This window comes from Trichechus manatus, unplaced genomic scaffold, assembly GCF_000243295.1.
Source record: "Trichechus manatus latirostris isolate Lorelei unplaced genomic scaffold, TriManLat1.0 scaffold00007, whole genome shotgun sequence".
In the NCBI taxonomy this organism is placed as follows: domain Eukaryota; kingdom Metazoa; phylum Chordata; class Mammalia; order Sirenia; family Trichechidae; genus Trichechus; species Trichechus manatus.
In genome coordinates, this window is record NW_004443943.1 from 14,284,913 (window position 1) to 14,304,289 (window position 19,377).

Here is a 19,377-nt window from a genome sequence, read left to right on the forward strand (position 1 = left end):
TAGATATAGCTGTGTCTTTCTCTCCATTCTCGTGGACAAGTGACATGTGCATTCCACTTTGGCTTTTTTTCTTTCCTTTCCCAGATGCGGTGTTTGCATTCCAATTGCGCAATCCTGTCCACAATGGCCATGCTCTGTTGATGCAGGACACCCGTCGCCGGCTCCTGGAGAGGGGCTACAAGCACCCGGTCCTCCTGCTACACCCTCTGGGTGGCTGGACCAAGGATGATGATGTGCCCCTGGACTGGCGGATGAAGCAGCATGCAGCTGTGCTCGAGGAAGGGGTCCTAGATCCCAAGTCAACCATTGTTGCCATCTTCCCATCTCCCATGTTATATGCCGGCCCCACAGAGGTGAGCAATTGGGCCATGGGACTCAGGAGTGCAGGCTGAAACTTTACTTAAAAGAGCAAATGAATCTCTAGGATTCTTTCTTCTCTGTATGAACAGATTTTGGAATCTTCTGGTCTCTCTTATTTATCCATTATAATTATGTTTCCATTTGTTGCTGTTGTTAGGTGCCCTTCAGTCGATTCTAAATTCATAGCGACCCCATTGACAGAGTAGAACTGCCCCATTTGGTTTTCTTGGCTGTAATCTTTATGAGAGCAGATTGCCAGGTCTGTCTCTTGCAGAGCCACTAGGTAGGTTCCAACCACCAACCTTTCGGTTAGCAGCTCAGTGATTAACTGTTGTGGCACCAGGGCTCCTTGATGTTTCCGTTTAGCATATGTAAAAAATGCTAGAAACATCAAATCAAATCTGTTATGTGTTGCCTTTGAGAATATGGAGGTTGGCGTATGAATAGAGTGAATAATGCAGCTTAACTGGGTTACAAAGCAAGTTGTATCTGTTGTTGTTGGGTGCCATCGAGTTGGTTCCGATGCATAGCGACCCTATGTACAACAGGACGAAACACTGTCCGGTCCTACACCATTCTCATGATCGTTGTTATGCTTGAGCCCATTGTCACTGCTCAAGTTGTATCTAGTCTAATTCAATTTCAGAAGTTCCGGTTTTTATCTTTAAAGCCCCTGTGTAATCCCAGTATGACCAAGCAAGGGTCTGAAGAAGACAGCATGGAGTCTTAGACACCTCGGTGCCTTTTTTGCAATTTTAGTTGACCTACATCACTGAATTACTCTGAAAGCAGAATAAAGGTGTCTCAGTGAACAGGGAGCCATAGAGTTGGCCAGTGATGACCAGCATGTCCCTTATGTGGTATTTCCTAGGTCCAGTGGCACTGCAGGGCCCGGATGATTGCGGGGGTCAACTTCTACATTGTGGGCCGGGACCCTGCAGGAATGCCTCACCCTGAGATGAAGAAGGACCTGTATGAACCGACTCATGGAGGCAAGGTCTTGAGCATGGCGCCTGGCCTTACCTCTGTGGAAATCATTCCATTCCGAGTGGCTGCCTACAACAAAGACAAAAAAGCCATGGACTTCTATGATCCAGAAAGGTAGGTATTCAGAGGAAAACCCTTCCATCACCATCTGTACAACTGTGATGGTGTGGCAGAATTTTGGCCCTTTGAAAACCTTAGGCTCTCCAGCCCATTTCCACACGCTCCTCATTGGAATGAGAGGCTCGTAAGAATCAAGACCTAGTCTTTCACATTTCATGTCCCCTAAAGTTGTAGCAGGAGCCCTAGTGGTGCAGTGGTTAAGAGCTATGGCTGCTAACCAAAAGGTCAGCAGTTCGAATCCACCAGCCACCCCTTGGAAACCCTATGGGGCAGTTCTACTCTGTCCTATAGGGTCGCTATGAGTCGGAATTGACTTGACGGCAACGGGTTTGGTTTTTAGTTTTGCAAAGTTGTAGCGTAGTGTCTTGCCTATAGTAGAAGCTCAGTAAATATTTCCCTTTCAATATGTATGCCTCAAGCAAGCAGTGGGTGCCTGACACATTAAGTGAAAGGAAGTCAACATAGAAAAAGATTTCAGAGAATATTTATGGTGCACTCACCTCAGCTGACAGGAGTAGGGAGAGAAATAGAAGGTAGTCTCTGGCTTCAAGATACTCCCTTTGAACAGAGTAGGTGCACAGTAAATTTTGAATAGATTATTGCCTTTGAGTCCGTTCTAACTCATGGAGACCTTATGTATAACAATGAAATGTTGCCAGTCCTGCACCATCTTGACCATTGTTGTTATGTTTGAGTCAACTGTTGCAGCTATTGTGTCAATCCATCTCACTGAAGGTTTCCCTTGTTTTTCCTGACCCTGTACTAGAGGAGCCCTGGTGGTGCAGTGGGTAAACACTCACCTGCTAACCAAAAGGCTGGCAGTTCAAACCCACCAGTTGCTTCACGGGAGAAAGATGTGGCAGTCTGCTTCTGTAAGGATTTACAGCCTTGGAAACCCTATGGGGGAGTTCTACTCTGTCCTATAGGGTGACTATGAGTCAGAATTTACTCGATGGCAACGGGTTCTACTTTACTACACGATGTACTTTTCTAGCAATTGGTCCTATTTCTCTTTCGTTTTGCAAGTTCCCTTACTGAACTGGAGGCTTAGTGAAATTCCCATTTTGGAAGAAGATGCAATATTTTACAGAAATTTAAAATGTGGGTCTAAGAACTCATAACTTAATCTAGGGATCCTTAAGGTAGATATTATTTACCTTCACTGAGTTCTTTGTTGCTACCTTGTGACAGACACAACGAGTTTGACTTCATCTCAGGAACTCGTATGAGGAAGCTCGCCAGGGAAGGAGAAAATCCCCCAGATGGTTTCATGGCCCCCAAAGCATGGAAAGTCCTGATAGATTACTACAAGTCCCTGGAGAAGAACAACTGAATGCCTTTGGCTCCAGAGTTTCTTTCTGAAGTGCTCTTTGCTTCTCTTTTCTATTTTTGTGATTAGATAGATGGCTTTGTATCCAATTGCTTCTCGGTGACTGATTTTAAAGTTACTATTTCATAACTAGGTCAAAATTGTGTTATAATTTAAAGTCAACTTAAATATCTGTTTTTTAAAAAAAGTCAAATTGGAGACCAAATCTTACCAGGTGGAAGAGATTGTTATACATTTCAGAATGAAATTAGCTGTACTCTCTATAGCATCTGAGCAGGTGGGGCCCAGATTTCTCAAAGCTTTGACCACCATGTGTCTAATTTACTTGCCAACAAATAAAGCTTATTTTCTAGCTTAAATCTTGCCAACCTGCACTCCCCCAAGGGTATATACCAGTAGTAAAATAAATCAGATGAGCAGCCTCTTCTGTCCAACTTATCAGGAAAACAAAAAACAAACAAAAAAAAAAACACCAGGATTTCTCACCCTGTATGAGGTGTGGCTTGTGTCAAGATTTTTGCTAATGTTTTACCTCGTGCCTGTATACAGCCTTATTGCCCAATCTCTTTGTTGAAGTAAGACCTGACTGTAGAAACCAAATATGTGAAAATGTGAATTTAATCTCAGAGACCTATGCAACCTAGTTCTGCCACGAAAGCTATATTGTCTAATCAGAAGTTGTAATGGCCTTTTGTGAGTGATGTAACTTCAATTAAATGCCAACTTTACAGTAGAGTGCTGTGACGAAAGGATTTACGCCCAGGGCTCAATCTGGCAATGTTGTGGAAAGTTAACTTTTTCCTTCTTTGCTGTGGCCATTGTGCCATACGGAGAGGCTGGGCTTATCTGACTGCAGCAGGGTCATCTGTAACCAAAAAACAATTCACACCATCAGAGACTCACCGGGTGCTGGAGCTGGAAAGGGTCTCAGAAAACACCAAGTCCAACCCTTTCATTGTACAAGTGAACAAAGTGAGCCAGTCACATGCACATGCTCTGTGAGCTGCTGAGCACTGTAACACACACACAAAGTTGGCATGATTAGAAAGTAATGGTGGCGCTGTCAGACTTGACTCGACGGCAAGTGGTTTTCATGGTGGTGCTGAATGAGCACAAAGAGAGTTGACTCCAGTCTGGTGCTGTCTACACACGCAACACAGGAGCTGGCCTGATTCCCCTCAGCTGCGAAACAAAGCGCCTTGAACAAGGGCACTTAACAAAGCAGCCTTCTTAGATACCGAAAAGTCCAGAGTTTTCTAATCCCAGCGGATTTTATTACAGTTGGAAAAAATACTTTTCCAAAAACTCAGGCTGTTGTGAGACACTCAACCTCTGACGGTTTTATTCCGTGGGAGGCAATCCTTTGTACTTTTTACATAATTCATTGTTGCCAAGGAATATACGAAGATACAGCACCTTTTACACATAGGTCTTTTTGGAAGAGTCCTAAACTAGAAAGACAAAACTGTGATTTTTTTTCACACTTTCAGTTGTTAAAAATAAAAATGCTAATCTTAGTTACTGAAAGTTCTTTTGAGAATAAAGTACATACAATGGCCACAGCAAAATCTATATTTTATACAATCATGCCTGTATTCTTTTAATCAGAGGCACTCACTAATGCCTTTTTAAATAATAACGTATTTATTGAAAACAAGAAACTGGGTTTAGTGCCTTAACCAATGTATTCTGTGATTTTTTAAATACATTTAAAACTGCTCTTCTGCTCTAGTGCCACAGTGCAAATGACTATTTCTGTGTAAACTGATGCTTGTTCTTATTTTAATAAATTTCTCAAAATGAAGGCTGAGTCTCTTTTGCTAGTAATGCTGGGTGTAGGCTGGCCGCATGACCGGCGAGGACTTTGCGTTTTTGTGTCATTGGAGATGAACAGCAGCAGCCACTCTCTTCAAGAACATAATTAAGAAGCTGTTAACCCTTGTTCAAGGCATGTTCATGTCGTTTTTCAGATGTGCTGAGTGACACATGGTCTCGGCCAAGCACTAGTGAGTGATCTTTTCAGAGGTGACCGGGTTGCTCAGATGCCTTACCCCAGGATTTCACTGCATAAGAATCTGCCCTTTTTTGGCCATTTGAGGAGATAAAGCTGCCTAACTTGCTCCCTTGTGCTCAAGGGAGTAGATCCTGTTCTGAAAGTGCCCCCTGCCCCCCAGGAGTTGCACTGGTAGACTTAGTAGCAGCTGTGTTTTTTTTTTCTCAGCAACCCCCATACCTCCTCTAACCTCAGCAGTTGCTACTTTTGCATGTAGAAAGCATACCTGTTCCCACTCAAACTTCCAGTGGCCTACAGGACTTTCTCAGGTTTCATTTTTGTCCTTAAGTCCCTGCCTCTCTTCTGTCCTGAAGGCTTCATGCAATTTTCTTCCACTGGCCCTCACCCCAAATAAAGCTGGTCTAACAGCCAACTCTAAGCTGCCACTTGTAGGCCCTCCCTCTTTCTTCCCCCAGCTTACTTGGTGAAACCTGGTGCCAATTAGGGAAGGAAACGTATGTGTAAGTACAGGAAGATATAAGTGGTGCTGAGGGAGTATGTCACAGCGCAGAGTGAAAAAATTCTGCAAAAAAAGCACAAGCAAATCATTTGGCCAGATAATAGTGAACCTTATAAATATATCAATACTTTTATCAGGCCACAAAATTTTTTTCCAACCTATCTTCCCTTAAAGAAGAAACAAGTCTTGGTTAGTGAAGAATAGCAAGTTGGTATTTTTTTTTCCCTCGTCTCCTTCCTTTCTATTACCCGACTTTTGGGTCTTGTACTGATCTTCAACATCTTCCTTACAGGTAATCAGGAATTTAGATGGGCACCAGATCAGCCAATTGTTGTTCTTATGTCTAGAGGTTTAATAGAACAATAGTGCAGTTTTGGCTATGAGATGTGGAATAATACAGGTTTCCATCATTTAAGCATTTCCCATCACCAACATGTGTATAATTATTGAGAATTTACTACCTAAAGATATTGAAAGAGAAACCACTTATTTCCCTTCTCCTTAGCATGAATTTAGTTCGCTGGTGACGATTACACATTATCAAGCCACTCAGACTACACGTTTACTAAATGATGGAAACCATATACAAGCAACTCACTAATATACACCGCAAAGGACTGCCTAATTTTTTTGCTTATTTTGTCATTTTATTGAAATTATTACTAAAAATAAGTGGGCCACTGGCTAGAGCTTGGACATCTTAGTTTGATAAAAGAAAAACCTGGACAAAATAGAATTATTTTTCTAAGGAGCTAGCAAAAAATAATGGCTGCAAGGAAGTCTTGCTGAACTGAGAAACAAGGCCTTCATAGGTGAGCAGAGAGCCTCAGTAGTTCTGCAAGGGCTTATCTTTTCTAACGGAGGTCCCCTTCCACAGCCCACTCTCCTCCTAGACCTCCTAATTTGGATTCATTGCAGAAAAGACCTGTCTCAATTAGTAAGAAATCTCAATTATAGAATGTTTTAAATGTAATGCAGTTTTATTACCTTCAAATACATAAGCAACAAACTGACGGGCACAACTCTTTTAACGTCCTATCTTCTTGTTAATTACTGGCATCAATAACACACACATTTTATTTGCTAGTTCTTAAATACAGTTTACTTCAGAAGTTTAAACCTGTCCTCTACTTCTTTTACTAAAACAATGTATGTGCAAGTTTTTATAAACTAAGTTTATGGGTAAAGAAAAATCTTGATTTATATTTATTCCATAAGCTTGCTTTCCATAAACAGATTAAAGGTAAAGTTCAGCTTAGTGTAGGCTGAATTAATAATGGACTATTTTCCATGTAAACAACTCCAATACTGATCTGATATTTTAAACTAGTTGAAAGATTGACCTCTACAAGTTTATTATCAAGAACAACCTACATTTATGGAAGAAAGTAATTCCATTAACCCCTAAACAGAATGTATCCCCCATCTTATCCCCAAATCAGAAGGAATTCTATAAATTACTAGATCTTTGGGTATTGAGGTAAACAAAGAAAAAGCTTACAGCTCCAACAGAGCCAAGGGAATAAGCAAGTGTAATAAACAGAAGCATACGTGTTTCTAAAACTTTACTCAGTGCTGTTTCATAATTTGTGCCCATAAAAAAACAGTCAGTTTACCAACGCCTACACCTATCAGCAGCTAAGAAAGTCACCCAGTTAGAAGTCCTACAGCTATATGATGGTCAGGTCAGTATTGCTAAGGGCCCTACATCTGTTTATCAAATGACTACCACTGCCAGTGTGATTAGTGAAAACTGGGATGGAAGCTTGGAGAACATTTATTTCAGCATTTCCATTTATCTTAGAGACAAGGAAGTGAGCCCTATAAATTTGAGGTGACTTGGATAAGGGCAAAATAACCCAGAACCATATTTACTTTATAGCTTGTGTTTTCAATTAACTCTCAAAACAATCTCAGAAGGTACACATTACGATTTCTATTTACAGATAAGGGAACAGGAGTCAAGAGAAATGAGATCTGCCCAAGGCTCCACTCTGTAGTATAAACTGCACAGGTGGGACAGAAAGCTATAAAGTTGATACGAACTTTACATGACTTAAGATACCTGAACAATTTCTTAACGAACAGAGTACCAGGACCTCTGCTTCTATCACAATGTAGAAGGATACAACAGACTTTCCCGCCCATAGTAACAAGAAAAAAATGAAATAATACTTTTCTATGAAGCTAGCAAAGAATAGCGGATGAAAAGAATTCTTGATGAATTGACTTCCAGACAGAAATAAGCCCTTCAGAGGTGAGCATACAGTGTCAGCAGTTATACTGAGGGTGGACTCCCAGGTTTGGATATAGTGAACAGGTGGGCAGGCCTGACCTAGATGGAGAGACTTTACAAGTATGAGGAGAATTCAGCCACGCCTCAGACAAAACAGGGTACTAGTGGGACAGACTGGAATCGGGAAACACACCACCTGCAAAAATAAACTGTTGGCCGGACAATCCCCCTTCCTGAATTTTGCCTAGAAAATGGAAGTAGAGTACGGACTGGAGGAATGATCTTGTACATTCTCATCGTGACTGGACTCCGGAACCCGGTCACAACTGACTATAAAGGTAAACTATAAACATCTGAACCTGCAACCCAAATCCCTACCAGCTTAAATACTGACAAGATCAAAAGGTTGCTGCATGGGAGGGCAGGGGGTGAGTAAACCAAGGTGGCTGGGTAAACTCAATCTAATTAAACCTGTGGCCCAGACCCAGCATACCCAGATTCTAGGAGGAATCTAAATCATCAGCCCTTCACCCTGCCCTTCAGAGGAAAGGGCTTGTACTCTCTGAAAATCAAACACACAAAAAATAAGGTGCACTTCAGTCTCCACTGTTCTTTTATACCCAGTACCTGGGACAAAATAAAAAATTACAAGTAAAGAGTAGTACAAAGTGATCTACCTAGCCAAAGAGTTGGGCGTGACAAATAGCACCCCATCATCAAGGGGAAGTGGAGCATATAGAATGAGACCAAACAGTTCTTGAAGGCCCATCCACATACACTGATAAGCATGTTGCTCATACTTCCAAAATGCCCACTTGAGTTCATTCAGCATATACCTAATGGCTTCATGCCACCAGCTGCAGGAGGTTTACAAATGGCCATGCACCATGTCAGCACCAATCTGAAGTTGGCCATCGTATTTCAGGGGTAGCCCTAAAGGTCAATGAAGGAGGGGAATCTCTGTGGAAGAATTTCAAGTGATACATACTGTCTACTTCACCTGGAAGAAGAGACAGATCAGAGAACATGGATAGATTCACAGAAGAGGCAAATGGTTTGACTAAAGTGGTCAGAATTTGTGGGACCAAGATTAGAGACAGGTGACAAAGAGGTTTGAGGAATGAGGAAGAGACTGAAATGAGGATGGAGGAATAGTGTAATGAGAATATGTATATCCTGTGTAAACTTTCATCAAAAGGCTTACACTGCAGAGGAGGACCTTTATTGGAGGAATGGTGACCCACTCTAAAAAGATTATCAGTTGCTTCTACTTCAGTTTCCTTCTTTGATGTTATCATATATATTTGCATATTTTAATTAAATTCCCTTCACTTTCCTCTTCCTTGACCCATCACTGAATGCTGGTATTATTATTACTTCAGTTAAGAGCTACAGTGAGCTACGGCTGCTACCCAAAGGTCAGCACTTCAAAACCATCTGCTCCTTGGAAACCCTATGAGGCAGTTCTACTCTGTCCTGTAGGGTCGCTAAGAGTCAGAATAGACTCAGTGACAATGGGTTCTTTTAATAGGTACTATTGGATATTCTGAATTTAAGAGACGATATAAACAAAAAGGACATGAGGAGAAGTGATAGATACATCAACCCTTATTTTCAATCAATATGCCATCAGATTATATACCAAGAAACGCTGACATTTTTAAATAACTGAAAAAGACCAAAAAGTAAGTGCAGAAAAATCAAAAAAGAGGGATCCCTTTATTACACATTTACAAAATAATAGTATAATATAGTTATTAAAAATGGAGACAAATTTTTTTGGTATCTTGTATTCTGCCTCAGAATTTTCCATCATCTTCACAACTTTTCATAACTTGCTTTTTGTTACCCAAAGTGTTCTCCTACAGCCTCCACCATTCAAAGTTCAACTGAAGAATAAACTATCCAGTATGTTCTAGTGAGAGACTTATAATGGGGGACTTAATCCAATAACTCATGAATAAAGATTGAGAATTTTCAAAGACTCATGGTAAAAATATATGAAGCATAATTCCATCTTTCTGATGATTCAGAAGGCACCTCAAAACTATGTTGTGCCATTTCCTCAGGCTGTGGTTTTAAGCGTCTGTAACAGAATTCTGGTTAACGGAATTTCAAACAAAAAAATGTTTCATATGTAGTTCACATAGGATCAACCGACTATAGACACAATATAAGAATTTTGATGTGTACAGTTGCATTTAACTAGGGCACAGTTTATAATATGCTAAGAAAAATTTAAAAATTAAAGTTACAAAATGAGTATTTTGAGCACATTTAGTAACAGCTACTTGTTTTAAACTACCATTTTATTTCTGATGACCAAATTAAATTTGACCATAATTAAAGAAAATACAACTTTAAAATAACATTAAAAAAAAAAACGTGGTTACAAGAGAACTGAAGAAAGGTAGAACGTCACATAAACGTATTGAGTAACACTGAATTTTTCAAACCCATTCTTTTTCAAGATTTTCAATCTACCTTCAACTAAGTCAATTTAAAATTTAAAAAATGTCTCTACTCAAGGTGTTTGGAGAAAGATGTGAAATCAGCACTGATCACAGGATTGCTTGACAACAATTCAATGCTGCTCACTGAACAAGTATTTTTACTTGCTTATCCTGACAACTGTAATAATTGAGTCAAGCCTAAATATTTGAGTCAGATGTGGCTGACTCCAACTAATCAGGTGCAGACAGAGAAACCCTCAACTTCAAAAAAGGCTGAAACAAATAACTGGAAAATGGCTGAATCACTGTACCTTTCAGACATAACCTTACATCTTAGTTTTGCTATATGCTATTTGGTACTTCTGATTCAGTAGTTGGGGTAAAAAAAAGTTTCTGTATTCAAACATATCTACAGGATATCAATATAAAATGTGTGAATATATACATTTAATACACACACACACACACACACACACACACACACACTCGTGTATCTAGGAACCAGTACTTGAGCACATCCCCATTCTCACTGATGACCCACGAATCATTTACCACTTTAAGACCAGCTTAGATGCTATAAGGCTGCACGACGTATGGCTAACGAGGTCAAACACACGCACACATACTTGGGCTGGATTAAACTGTTCCACCTCATGATTTCTGACAAGTAGTAATACCGCTTATATAACAACCATATCTCAATAACTTAGAATCCAGAGTATAAAATCAGTGTCATAAACATTCAACTCCCTTACTGTTTAAAGAGCACTCCTCCTTCCATTCTATTTCCACTAACTAGTAACAGCATACACCAAACTATATCACATTGACTGTACAAATGATCTTTACTCTTAATCTAAACAAACATGTGTTAATACATTCTGAAATGCTGCATCCTTTGATTTCTTCATCTTTTCAATTGCCCGATGCAGGTCCTGCTGTTGCACAGGCCGAATTTCATCTTCATCATGGCTAAAATGCAAATAAACCCACCAAATATTTAAATAACTTTAGAATACACTCCCCTAAAACGATATTTTGCTAAGATTAAAAAAAATAATAATAATGTGGTAAAAATGATTTTTTCCCAACTGTACAAAAGGGTATAACAATGAAGTCTCTTTCTCATGTAAGATCCCCAAGATAACCATAGCAGACAGCTTCATACAATTTTTCCACGAATTATCTAGGTTTATACAACTCATAAGGAGTCCTGGCGACGCAATGATTAAGTGCTCAGCTGCTAACCAAAAGGTCGGCGGTTCTAACCCACCCAGTGACTCAGTGGGAGAAAAGACCCGGCTATCTGCTCCTGTAAGGTTTACACCTAGGAAACCCTATAGGGCAGTTTTACTCTGTCATACAGGATTGCTGTGAGTCAGAATTGACACACAACAACAACAACATATTTACTGCCAACAGGTAGAAAGCTAAAATGGCTGGCTATAAACATTATACCTGTGGTAACTAAAATCAAATACTTCACACCAAGAATGTAAGTACAGACTATTACCAAATGATGAAAGTGTTATATAAAGTTGTATTCATTTATCCAAATGGGAATACAATTGCACTGAAGAAATCAAAAGTTATTCCCTGAAAACTGGAATTAAAAAGTAGCATTCCTAGGCATATGTTCATGTTTAGCTTTTGATGAACTGAAAGTAAAATTTTTAGCTATTAATAAAAACCAACTACTCTAGTATAATACGGCTGCTAACCAAAAGGTTGGCAGTTCGAATCCACCAGGCGCTCCTTGGAAACTCTATGGGGCAGTTCTACTCTGAGTAGAACTATGAGTCGGAATCAACTCGACGGCAACGGGTTTTGGTTTTGTAATTCACAGACATTTAGGAAAAAGTATTCAGGGGAAAGTTATGAGAACTCAAATCTATTAAGCTGGATTTTTCATATTTAAAGATAAAACTGTCAGGGCTTTGAGGAGAGCAGAAAAGCAGGACTTTTCATTATTAGTATGATTTATTTAAGCAAAACTTATTTATAGATTATTTCTGCTCCTAATCTCATCCACAAGAACAAAAACCTTTGGAGGGTAGATTAACCTGGCTACTGAGGTAAAAATGTATCCCTAATTTGCTAGAATCACTGAATTAATCTGACAATAAATAAATGGAGTGAACCTCTCCACAATGGGGTCCAAGGGACACTAACAACGAGATCCAGAACCAGGACATACATAGCTACTGGCTGACAGAGGTGCTTTCGTGCAAACCTGTTAATAGTAAAAGAAACTTTATGGATGAAGCTTGCTATGACAAACACTGTAATTAAATACATTAATACAATACATAAATCAGGGTCATTTGGAGTGAAAGCCTCAGGGGGCTGAGAAAGTGAGATTGAGAAACGAAGTTAGAAGAATTAAAGATCTCTTTGAACACAGCCACCAAAGTACACAGGTTTGCTAAGAGTCACAGAAGTTCTTCATTTCAGAAGGCTGACGTTCTGGAAAGCGGTTTAGAAATGCAGTGTAGTAGTGGTTTAGGACAAGGGGCATTCTGGGAATCTTCCTTAAGGGAGATGTTTCCTCAGGACTTACCTAGTTATTCCAGTCCACTAGTATCTTTGTTGGAATAAGGGTGGTACAAAATTGATTTTCTCAAGCTCACCATAATTTGAAACTGGTTTCATGTGAAGTTTGCTACACTGAAAAATGGCTTCTTTGTTTAGTAAATACAGACAAGTTGATGTCTGGTCCCCAGACTGCCCAACATTTACATATGTAATTTCTAGATGACAATGTACTCACTCATTTTCAAAACTCTCCTTTAGAAAAATGGCAATAAACAAATTCAGTTGAGGAGATTGCTAACTCACATTTACCTTTTATTTCTATAAGCAGGGTTGCTATTGAAAAGCAAAATAGAAGAAACTAACCTCAAAGTTCTAAAAGGTTTTGAAAAATTAATTAGAGATCAACTCTAAATACACATACCTTTCTTCTGACGTAGAATTAACATATTCCCTGACACAGAGGAGGGCAGCATCTCGACACATCTCTTTTAAATCACTTCCTGAAAACCCATCAGTTTCCTGGGCAACTTCTAGCAGGTCTACATGCCTATCCACCTTAAACAAATATAAAACAGGCTTAAAGAACAAATAAAATGTACTGCAAGGGATGCTTCCAATTGTTAGAGTTAGAGAAAGTTAACATGTTATAACAGTATGAGAAGTGAAACATTAAAAAAAAATTTGTTTCTGTTTAAGTTTCTTACCATAAAAGTTTAGATATTCTAAACCTAATTTTCATTATTTGTCACAACAAATAAAATATAAGTCTCACTAGATATACTGTGGTGGGATAGGGAAGAACAGGCGTTCGAACACTGTTGGATTCACTTCGGTCTCTCTCAGAAAGATACGGAATTGACACTTTTCTACAATATATTCAACATACTTTACAAATAGCCTGTATCATTAAGTCCTGAGTCCACTACAAAAAAACATACTCCACTAATTCTTCCATTTTAACTGTAATGCTTTGGTATTCTACTACCTCATCAACAGTTCAGCACCTACAGTTTTGCTCCAAAACCTAAACTTACGCTGTTTCTTGTAGGTACCAACAAGTCAATTCTGACTCATAGTGACCCTATGTAGAACAAAAGGAAATACTGTCTGATCCTGCATCATCCTCACAATCCGTGCTATGCCTGAGCCCACTGTTGCAGCCACTGTGCTGCAATCTATCTTGATGAGGGTCTTCCTCTTTTTTGCTGACCCTCTACTTTACCAAGCATGATGTCCTTCTCCAGGGACTGGTTCCTCCTGATAACATGTCCAAAGCAGGTGAGATGAAGCCTTGCCATCCTTGCTTCTAATGAGCATTCTGTTGTACTTCTTCCAAGACAGACCTGTTTGTTCTTCTGGCAGTCCATGGTACATTCAATATTCTTTGCCAGTACCATAATTCAAATGCAACTTATAGTCAAGACAATTACATGATCGTCCTGATCGTATAGCAGGCTCAGGATAATATAATCATCATACTAAACTTATTTCCAGAATAGGAATAGAAGAGAAAATGAGCAAGAAAAAATTCAGTTATGTCAACTACCTGGTATTAAACGTGCCGTGCAATATGCTAACAATAAGCACTTTACGTATCTCATTTAATCCTGTCAGGTTTTAATTATTTTCATTTTCAGATAAAAACAGTGAGACCTGTGTATTCTTTCCTTTAGGGTTTGTAATTATTTTGTGTCGGAGGAACTCTTCTTACATGTGTACGTAAGGAGAGAGACATACACAATGATCTAACTTCTCCTGTTTGCAATAGTGAAAGAGTAGAAATAACCCGTATTATGTATTTGGAGCCCTGGTGGTGCAGTGGCTAAGAGCTCGACTGCTAACCAAAAGGTGTGCAGTTTGAATCTACCAGATGTTCCTTGGAAACCCTACAGGGCAGTTCTAGTCTGTCCTATAGGGTTGCTATGAGTTGGAATCGACTTGCTTTTTGGTATATTAGGTATTATGTATCTATCCATGCATATTCACGGAACTGATACACATCAACTACCAGGGGCTGTACTTAATTTAAAAAGATGTAAAGCAAGTATGGTAATATGTCAGAGTCACCTGTTAAATCTGCATGGTGGATATAAGCTATTTGTGTATTTGAGATATTTCATAAATTAATAAACTACTTAAAAAGACCTTCCAAATTAGGCCAAATGATGCTAAAAAACAGTCTTCCTCCTTCAAACAACCAACACCTCCACTCCATCCTTTGAATACTTTTTTCAGACAAACTAAGTTCTAATCATCACAAATCTTGTTCTAACTATCACAAACCATCACAAAGTTACAAAGATGAATGAACTGAGCATAAGGTAAAAATGAAAGGGAGAAGATTTCAATCACTGGGGGAGCAAGATTATTTTACCATAGGTTAAATTTTACCATAGGTAGCATACCATAATGGTTAAGAGAAAGGCTCCATCACTTCTTTGCTGTGTGATCCTGGGCAAATTATTACAGTATATAACTTCTCAGGGTTTCAGTCTCCTCAGCTGTAAAATAGGACTATTAGGTACTCCTTAGAGAAATTAATAAATAAATGAAACAATGTATACTACTATGCTTGGCACATAGCAGGCACTCTAAAAATATCCTTTTTTATTGTTAGATAATAGCTGGTAGATAAACTACGAAGTAGTGAGAATTGTTTTCATTCGGCAATTCCGAAGGCAAGTCCTAAGTTAAAAGAAGTTTTAAGTAATGGGAGCAATAATGCAATAAATACCCCACCCCCAAAAAACTAAACCCATTGCCATTGAGTCGATTCCATAGCAACCCTACAGGACAGAGGAGAACTGCCCCATAGAGCTTCCAAGGAGTGCCTGGTGGATTCGAACTGCCAACCTTTTGGTTAGCAGAGATAGCACTTAACCACTACACCATCAGGGTTTCCACTACAATAAACAGACTTCTAAAATAACTTGATAGGATATTACTTATTTATATGCAGTTTTTTATTACATTTACCAGTGGTTGTACACTTACTAATATGCCTAGAACTGTAAGTACTTTACATATATCATTTTAATTAATTCTCAAATTATTCTATGAGATTGTTGGCATTACCTCCAATTTCCAGATTAGAAAAATGAGGCACAGAGAAGCTAAACAATATTTGCCCAAGGTTACACAGCAGGAAATGGTCAAGCCAGAATGTAGAACCCTCCGGTTGACCTTCAAAGCCCGTGTTTGTTAACTAGTCTCCTATGCTATGTATAAACTCATGTTACTTTTTGAAGGCAGTTACTAAATATTTAATTAAAAGGCAAAAAGTTATTTGTTAATTTCTCATCTAGAACAGAAGTTCTTAACCTAGAATCCATGAAAAGTTTTAGAAACTTCCCTGAAATTGTACAAAAAATCTCACATGTATATGTAGTTTTCCTTGGGAAGACTATATAACTTTTATCTGATACTTAAAGGGCCCTGTGATCTCCCTCAAATGGTTAATAACCACTCATCCAATCTCTGTAATTTGCTAGGTTCTTTAAACTTTTGCACAGAGCATATATTATCTTTTGATATATTTTTAAAAATAAATTATTAGAACACTAATGAAAGACACCAAAGAAGACATGAACTGAACAAGCAGAAATAACACATATTTTGCACAGATAGATTCAACATCCAAAATATTTTAATTCTCTTGAAGTTAATTTATAAACTAAATATGACTCACTGAAAATATTAATGTTTGCTTTTTCCTGAATAAGCCAAACTGATTCTAAAATTTATACAGAAAAATGAACAAAAATAACTAGGTAAATTGTGTGCGAGGGGGTTCCACAAGGGATGTCTAGCCCTAAACCCTCTGCCTCAAGTCAACTCTGATTCACAGTGACTGTACAGGACAGGGTATAACTGACCCATAAGGTTTCCAAGGCTGTAATCTTTAAGGAAGCAGACGGCCACATCTTTCTCTCGTATCTAGCCCTACTAACTATTAAAACTTAAAAAGCCTCAATAATTAAAATAGGGTGGAGCTGATGTAAAAAGACACAAAAGTCTAATGACCTGAATACAAAGCCTAGAAACACAGCAAATATCTAAGAGAATTTAGTACAGATAATCTGCGGCTTATGATATATTCCAGTTAAGACAAACCACTTACAATTGCCTGTTCTTTAACGTTGATTATTAGTAACATGTGCTACATACACTGTTGACAATGTTGCAATGTGTAATTCACTGATGTTATGATTCTCATGCCAACACCCCAAAACAAATAAGGATCTGATTTATAAAACTATCGATAATAAAAGGCAATAATAATGAAAACAAAACAAAAAGATGAGGTATCAACTTATGTCAGAACCAACTTACAAGGGAGTTGTCGTTGCACTCTGTTGCAAGTCGGGGACTACCTGTATATGATAAAGGTGGCATCTATAATTAGTCAGGAAAAAATGGCCTATTCAGTAGGTGGTATTGGGACAACCAGACATCTATACTGAAAAACAAAAGCAAAGATGGATTCATATCGTATACATATATTCAGATAAATGCCAAATATATTCAAAGATTTAAACATAAAACATGAAACTACAGAAGAAACAGATATTATGTATCTCCTGATGGAAGAATACATTCTACCTAAGAGAAGTAATTCTGTTTCCCCTCCCCTCCAACCTAAACCTGAATCTGATCTAGTCTCTTGATCCAATTATAATCTTAGAGGAACAACTGTTTCCAGTGCAATCAGCAAAATTCAGATTGGGGAAAAATCTGGTCAAAGCCAGCCTGGTTTCTTCATCGAATAATTGAAAGAAAAGAACAGAAATTAAGAAGGAACCTATAGATTAAAAGAGACTTAGGATCCTGCATCAAACAAATAAATGGTTTTAAAAAAACATTTTAGGAAAGCCTGATTAGAAATCCAACGATAATAATGAAATATTGTTAATTTTGTTAGGTGCAATAATGGTACTAAGATGTTAAAAATAGACGACAGTTTTTTTTTTTTTTTTAAGAGCTACACTTCTAAAATATTTACAGATGAGATATGACAGGAAAAGATAGGAAGGGAGGGAAGTAGACAGAGTACACAAGGAGCAGAATTAGCCATGAGGTTAACAGTGGTTCAAGGAAGGAAATCATAAAAATGCAAGGATCCCTCTCTGTGGAATCTATTTGGTTTCTTAGTCTAGACAATGAGTTCAAACAGTGAGTTTAAATACTAAGTTTGGGATAGTGAGGCATATCATGTTATTCAAATACGTTTGTTTACTTAGTTTTAGAAAAACAAGTAGAAAGAACTGGGGAAATACAGAAAATTCTTTTGTAACTGTGGAGTGGAAAAGGGCTTTTTAATTTAGATTCAAAACCGTGAAGCCATAAAACAATAACAACAAAAAAGTAAAATCAAAGGACAAACAGGAAAAAAAGTCTTTAAATCATATGACAGGCAAAGGGCAAATATCCCTAATACATACAGAGTTCCTATAATTCTACAGAGGGTCAGCAAAAAAGGGGAATATGCTCAACCAGATGGACTGACACAGTGGCTGCGACACTGGGCTCAAACACAGCAACAGTTGTGAGGATGGCACAGGACTGTGCAGCGTTTCTTTCTTTTGTATATAGGATTGCTATGAGTTGGAACTGACTCAACCGCACCTAATAACAACAGTTCTGTAAGAAAAAGATCAGTATTTTAATAGAAAAACAGGCAAAGAATATGAGCACGTATCTTCCAGGAAAAAATTCAAATGGCTCTTACACATGTAATGCTCATTTCATCCCCAAATAATACAAATTTAAAGTACAATGAGATACCATTTTCTATCACGTTGGCACAAAGTTCCATAACATTCTGTTGGCAGGACTATAGGGAAAGAAGCACTCTAATATTGCTGGCACAACAATAAACTGACATGTATAACTTGCAACAGGTAACAAAGTTATAAATACCATAACCTTTGACCTAGGAATTCCTCTTGTGGAAAATTCACCCTAATATTCCTGTATAAGTGTGGAATGACATTATTTACAAGGTTATTCAATGTAGCATTTTTTATAAAAAGGAAAAGACTAGAATCAAACCTAATGTCCTTCAATATAGTGCTGATTAAATAAATTATGGCATATCCATACAATGGAATCCTATGTGGCAAAAAAAAACAAAAAAACAAAAAAGGATAAGGAAATTATACACTAATATGAAAAGATTTCAAAGATAAGTGAAAAAAGCAACACAGAGAACAGCGTGCAGAGTTTATTAACATAGATTATGTAAAAAAAGGGAGAAGGGAATACAGGATATTCTAATTAGTTTGTATAGGCATAATACCAATTTGAAAAGGTACAGAAGATTTTTCCCTGTATACCACTTAATATATATACTTTAGTTTTTGAACCATGTGACCGTATTACCTTTTAAAAAAACTTAAAAATAAAAACTTAAAAATAAAATTAGTGAAGGTTCTAATTATAATACCTTCTTAAACCTGAATTCCAACTTGCAAAAATATTACAATTAGGTTAAAAAAAAAACAAAAAACTAACATACTTCTGTACAAAAATAAATGTATTTTATATAACCTGAGAAGCTTGAAAAATATCAGAGGATTTCAATCTGTAGATACAAAAACACATAGCTTTTTAAAAACCTAAAGATTATCTCTAATTAGTTCAACTATACCAATATATTATAGTTATTGATGTCAAGACTACATCTCACATACTTCGGACACATTATCAGGAGGGATCAGTCCCTGGAGAACGACATCATGCTTGGTAAAGTAGCGGGTCAGGGAAAAAGAGGAAGACCCTCAATGAGATGGACTGACACAGTGGCTGCAACAATGGGCTCAAGTATAACAAGGATTGTGAGGA

The 19,377-nt window shown here is 38.0% G+C and overlaps 2 protein-coding genes across 4 annotated transcripts in view; one reads left to right on the forward strand and one right to left on the reverse strand.

Annotated features, from left to right (window-relative positions):
• PAPSS2 (3'-phosphoadenosine 5'-phosphosulfate synthase 2) overlaps window positions 1–4,601 on the forward strand; it is a 95,735-nt gene extending 91,134 nt beyond the window's left edge. For both annotated transcript variants that reach the window (XM_023739702.1, XM_023739706.1), the window contains 3 exons: window positions 85–353; window positions 1,232–1,461; window positions 2,659–4,601. In XM_023739702.1, coding sequence (XP_023595470.1) covers window positions 85–353; window positions 1,232–1,461; window positions 2,659–2,800 — 641 coding nt within the window. In that variant the 3' untranslated portion in view covers window positions 2,801–4,601. The remainder of the gene's footprint in view (window positions 1–84; window positions 354–1,231; window positions 1,462–2,658) is intronic.
• A 4,535-nt stretch (window positions 4,602–9,136) lies between these two features.
• ATAD1 (ATPase family AAA domain containing 1) overlaps window positions 9,137–19,377 on the reverse strand; it is a 53,879-nt gene continuing 43,638 nt past the window's right edge. For both annotated transcript variants that reach the window (XM_023739710.1, XM_023739715.1), the window contains exons 9-10: window positions 12,956–13,089; window positions 9,137–10,971 (exon numbers count right to left, since the gene is read on the reverse strand). In XM_023739710.1, the coding sequence (XP_023595478.1) occupies window positions 10,851–10,971; window positions 12,956–13,089 (255 nt within the window). In that variant the 3' untranslated portion in view covers window positions 9,137–10,850. The remainder of the gene's footprint in view (window positions 10,972–12,955; window positions 13,090–19,377) is intronic.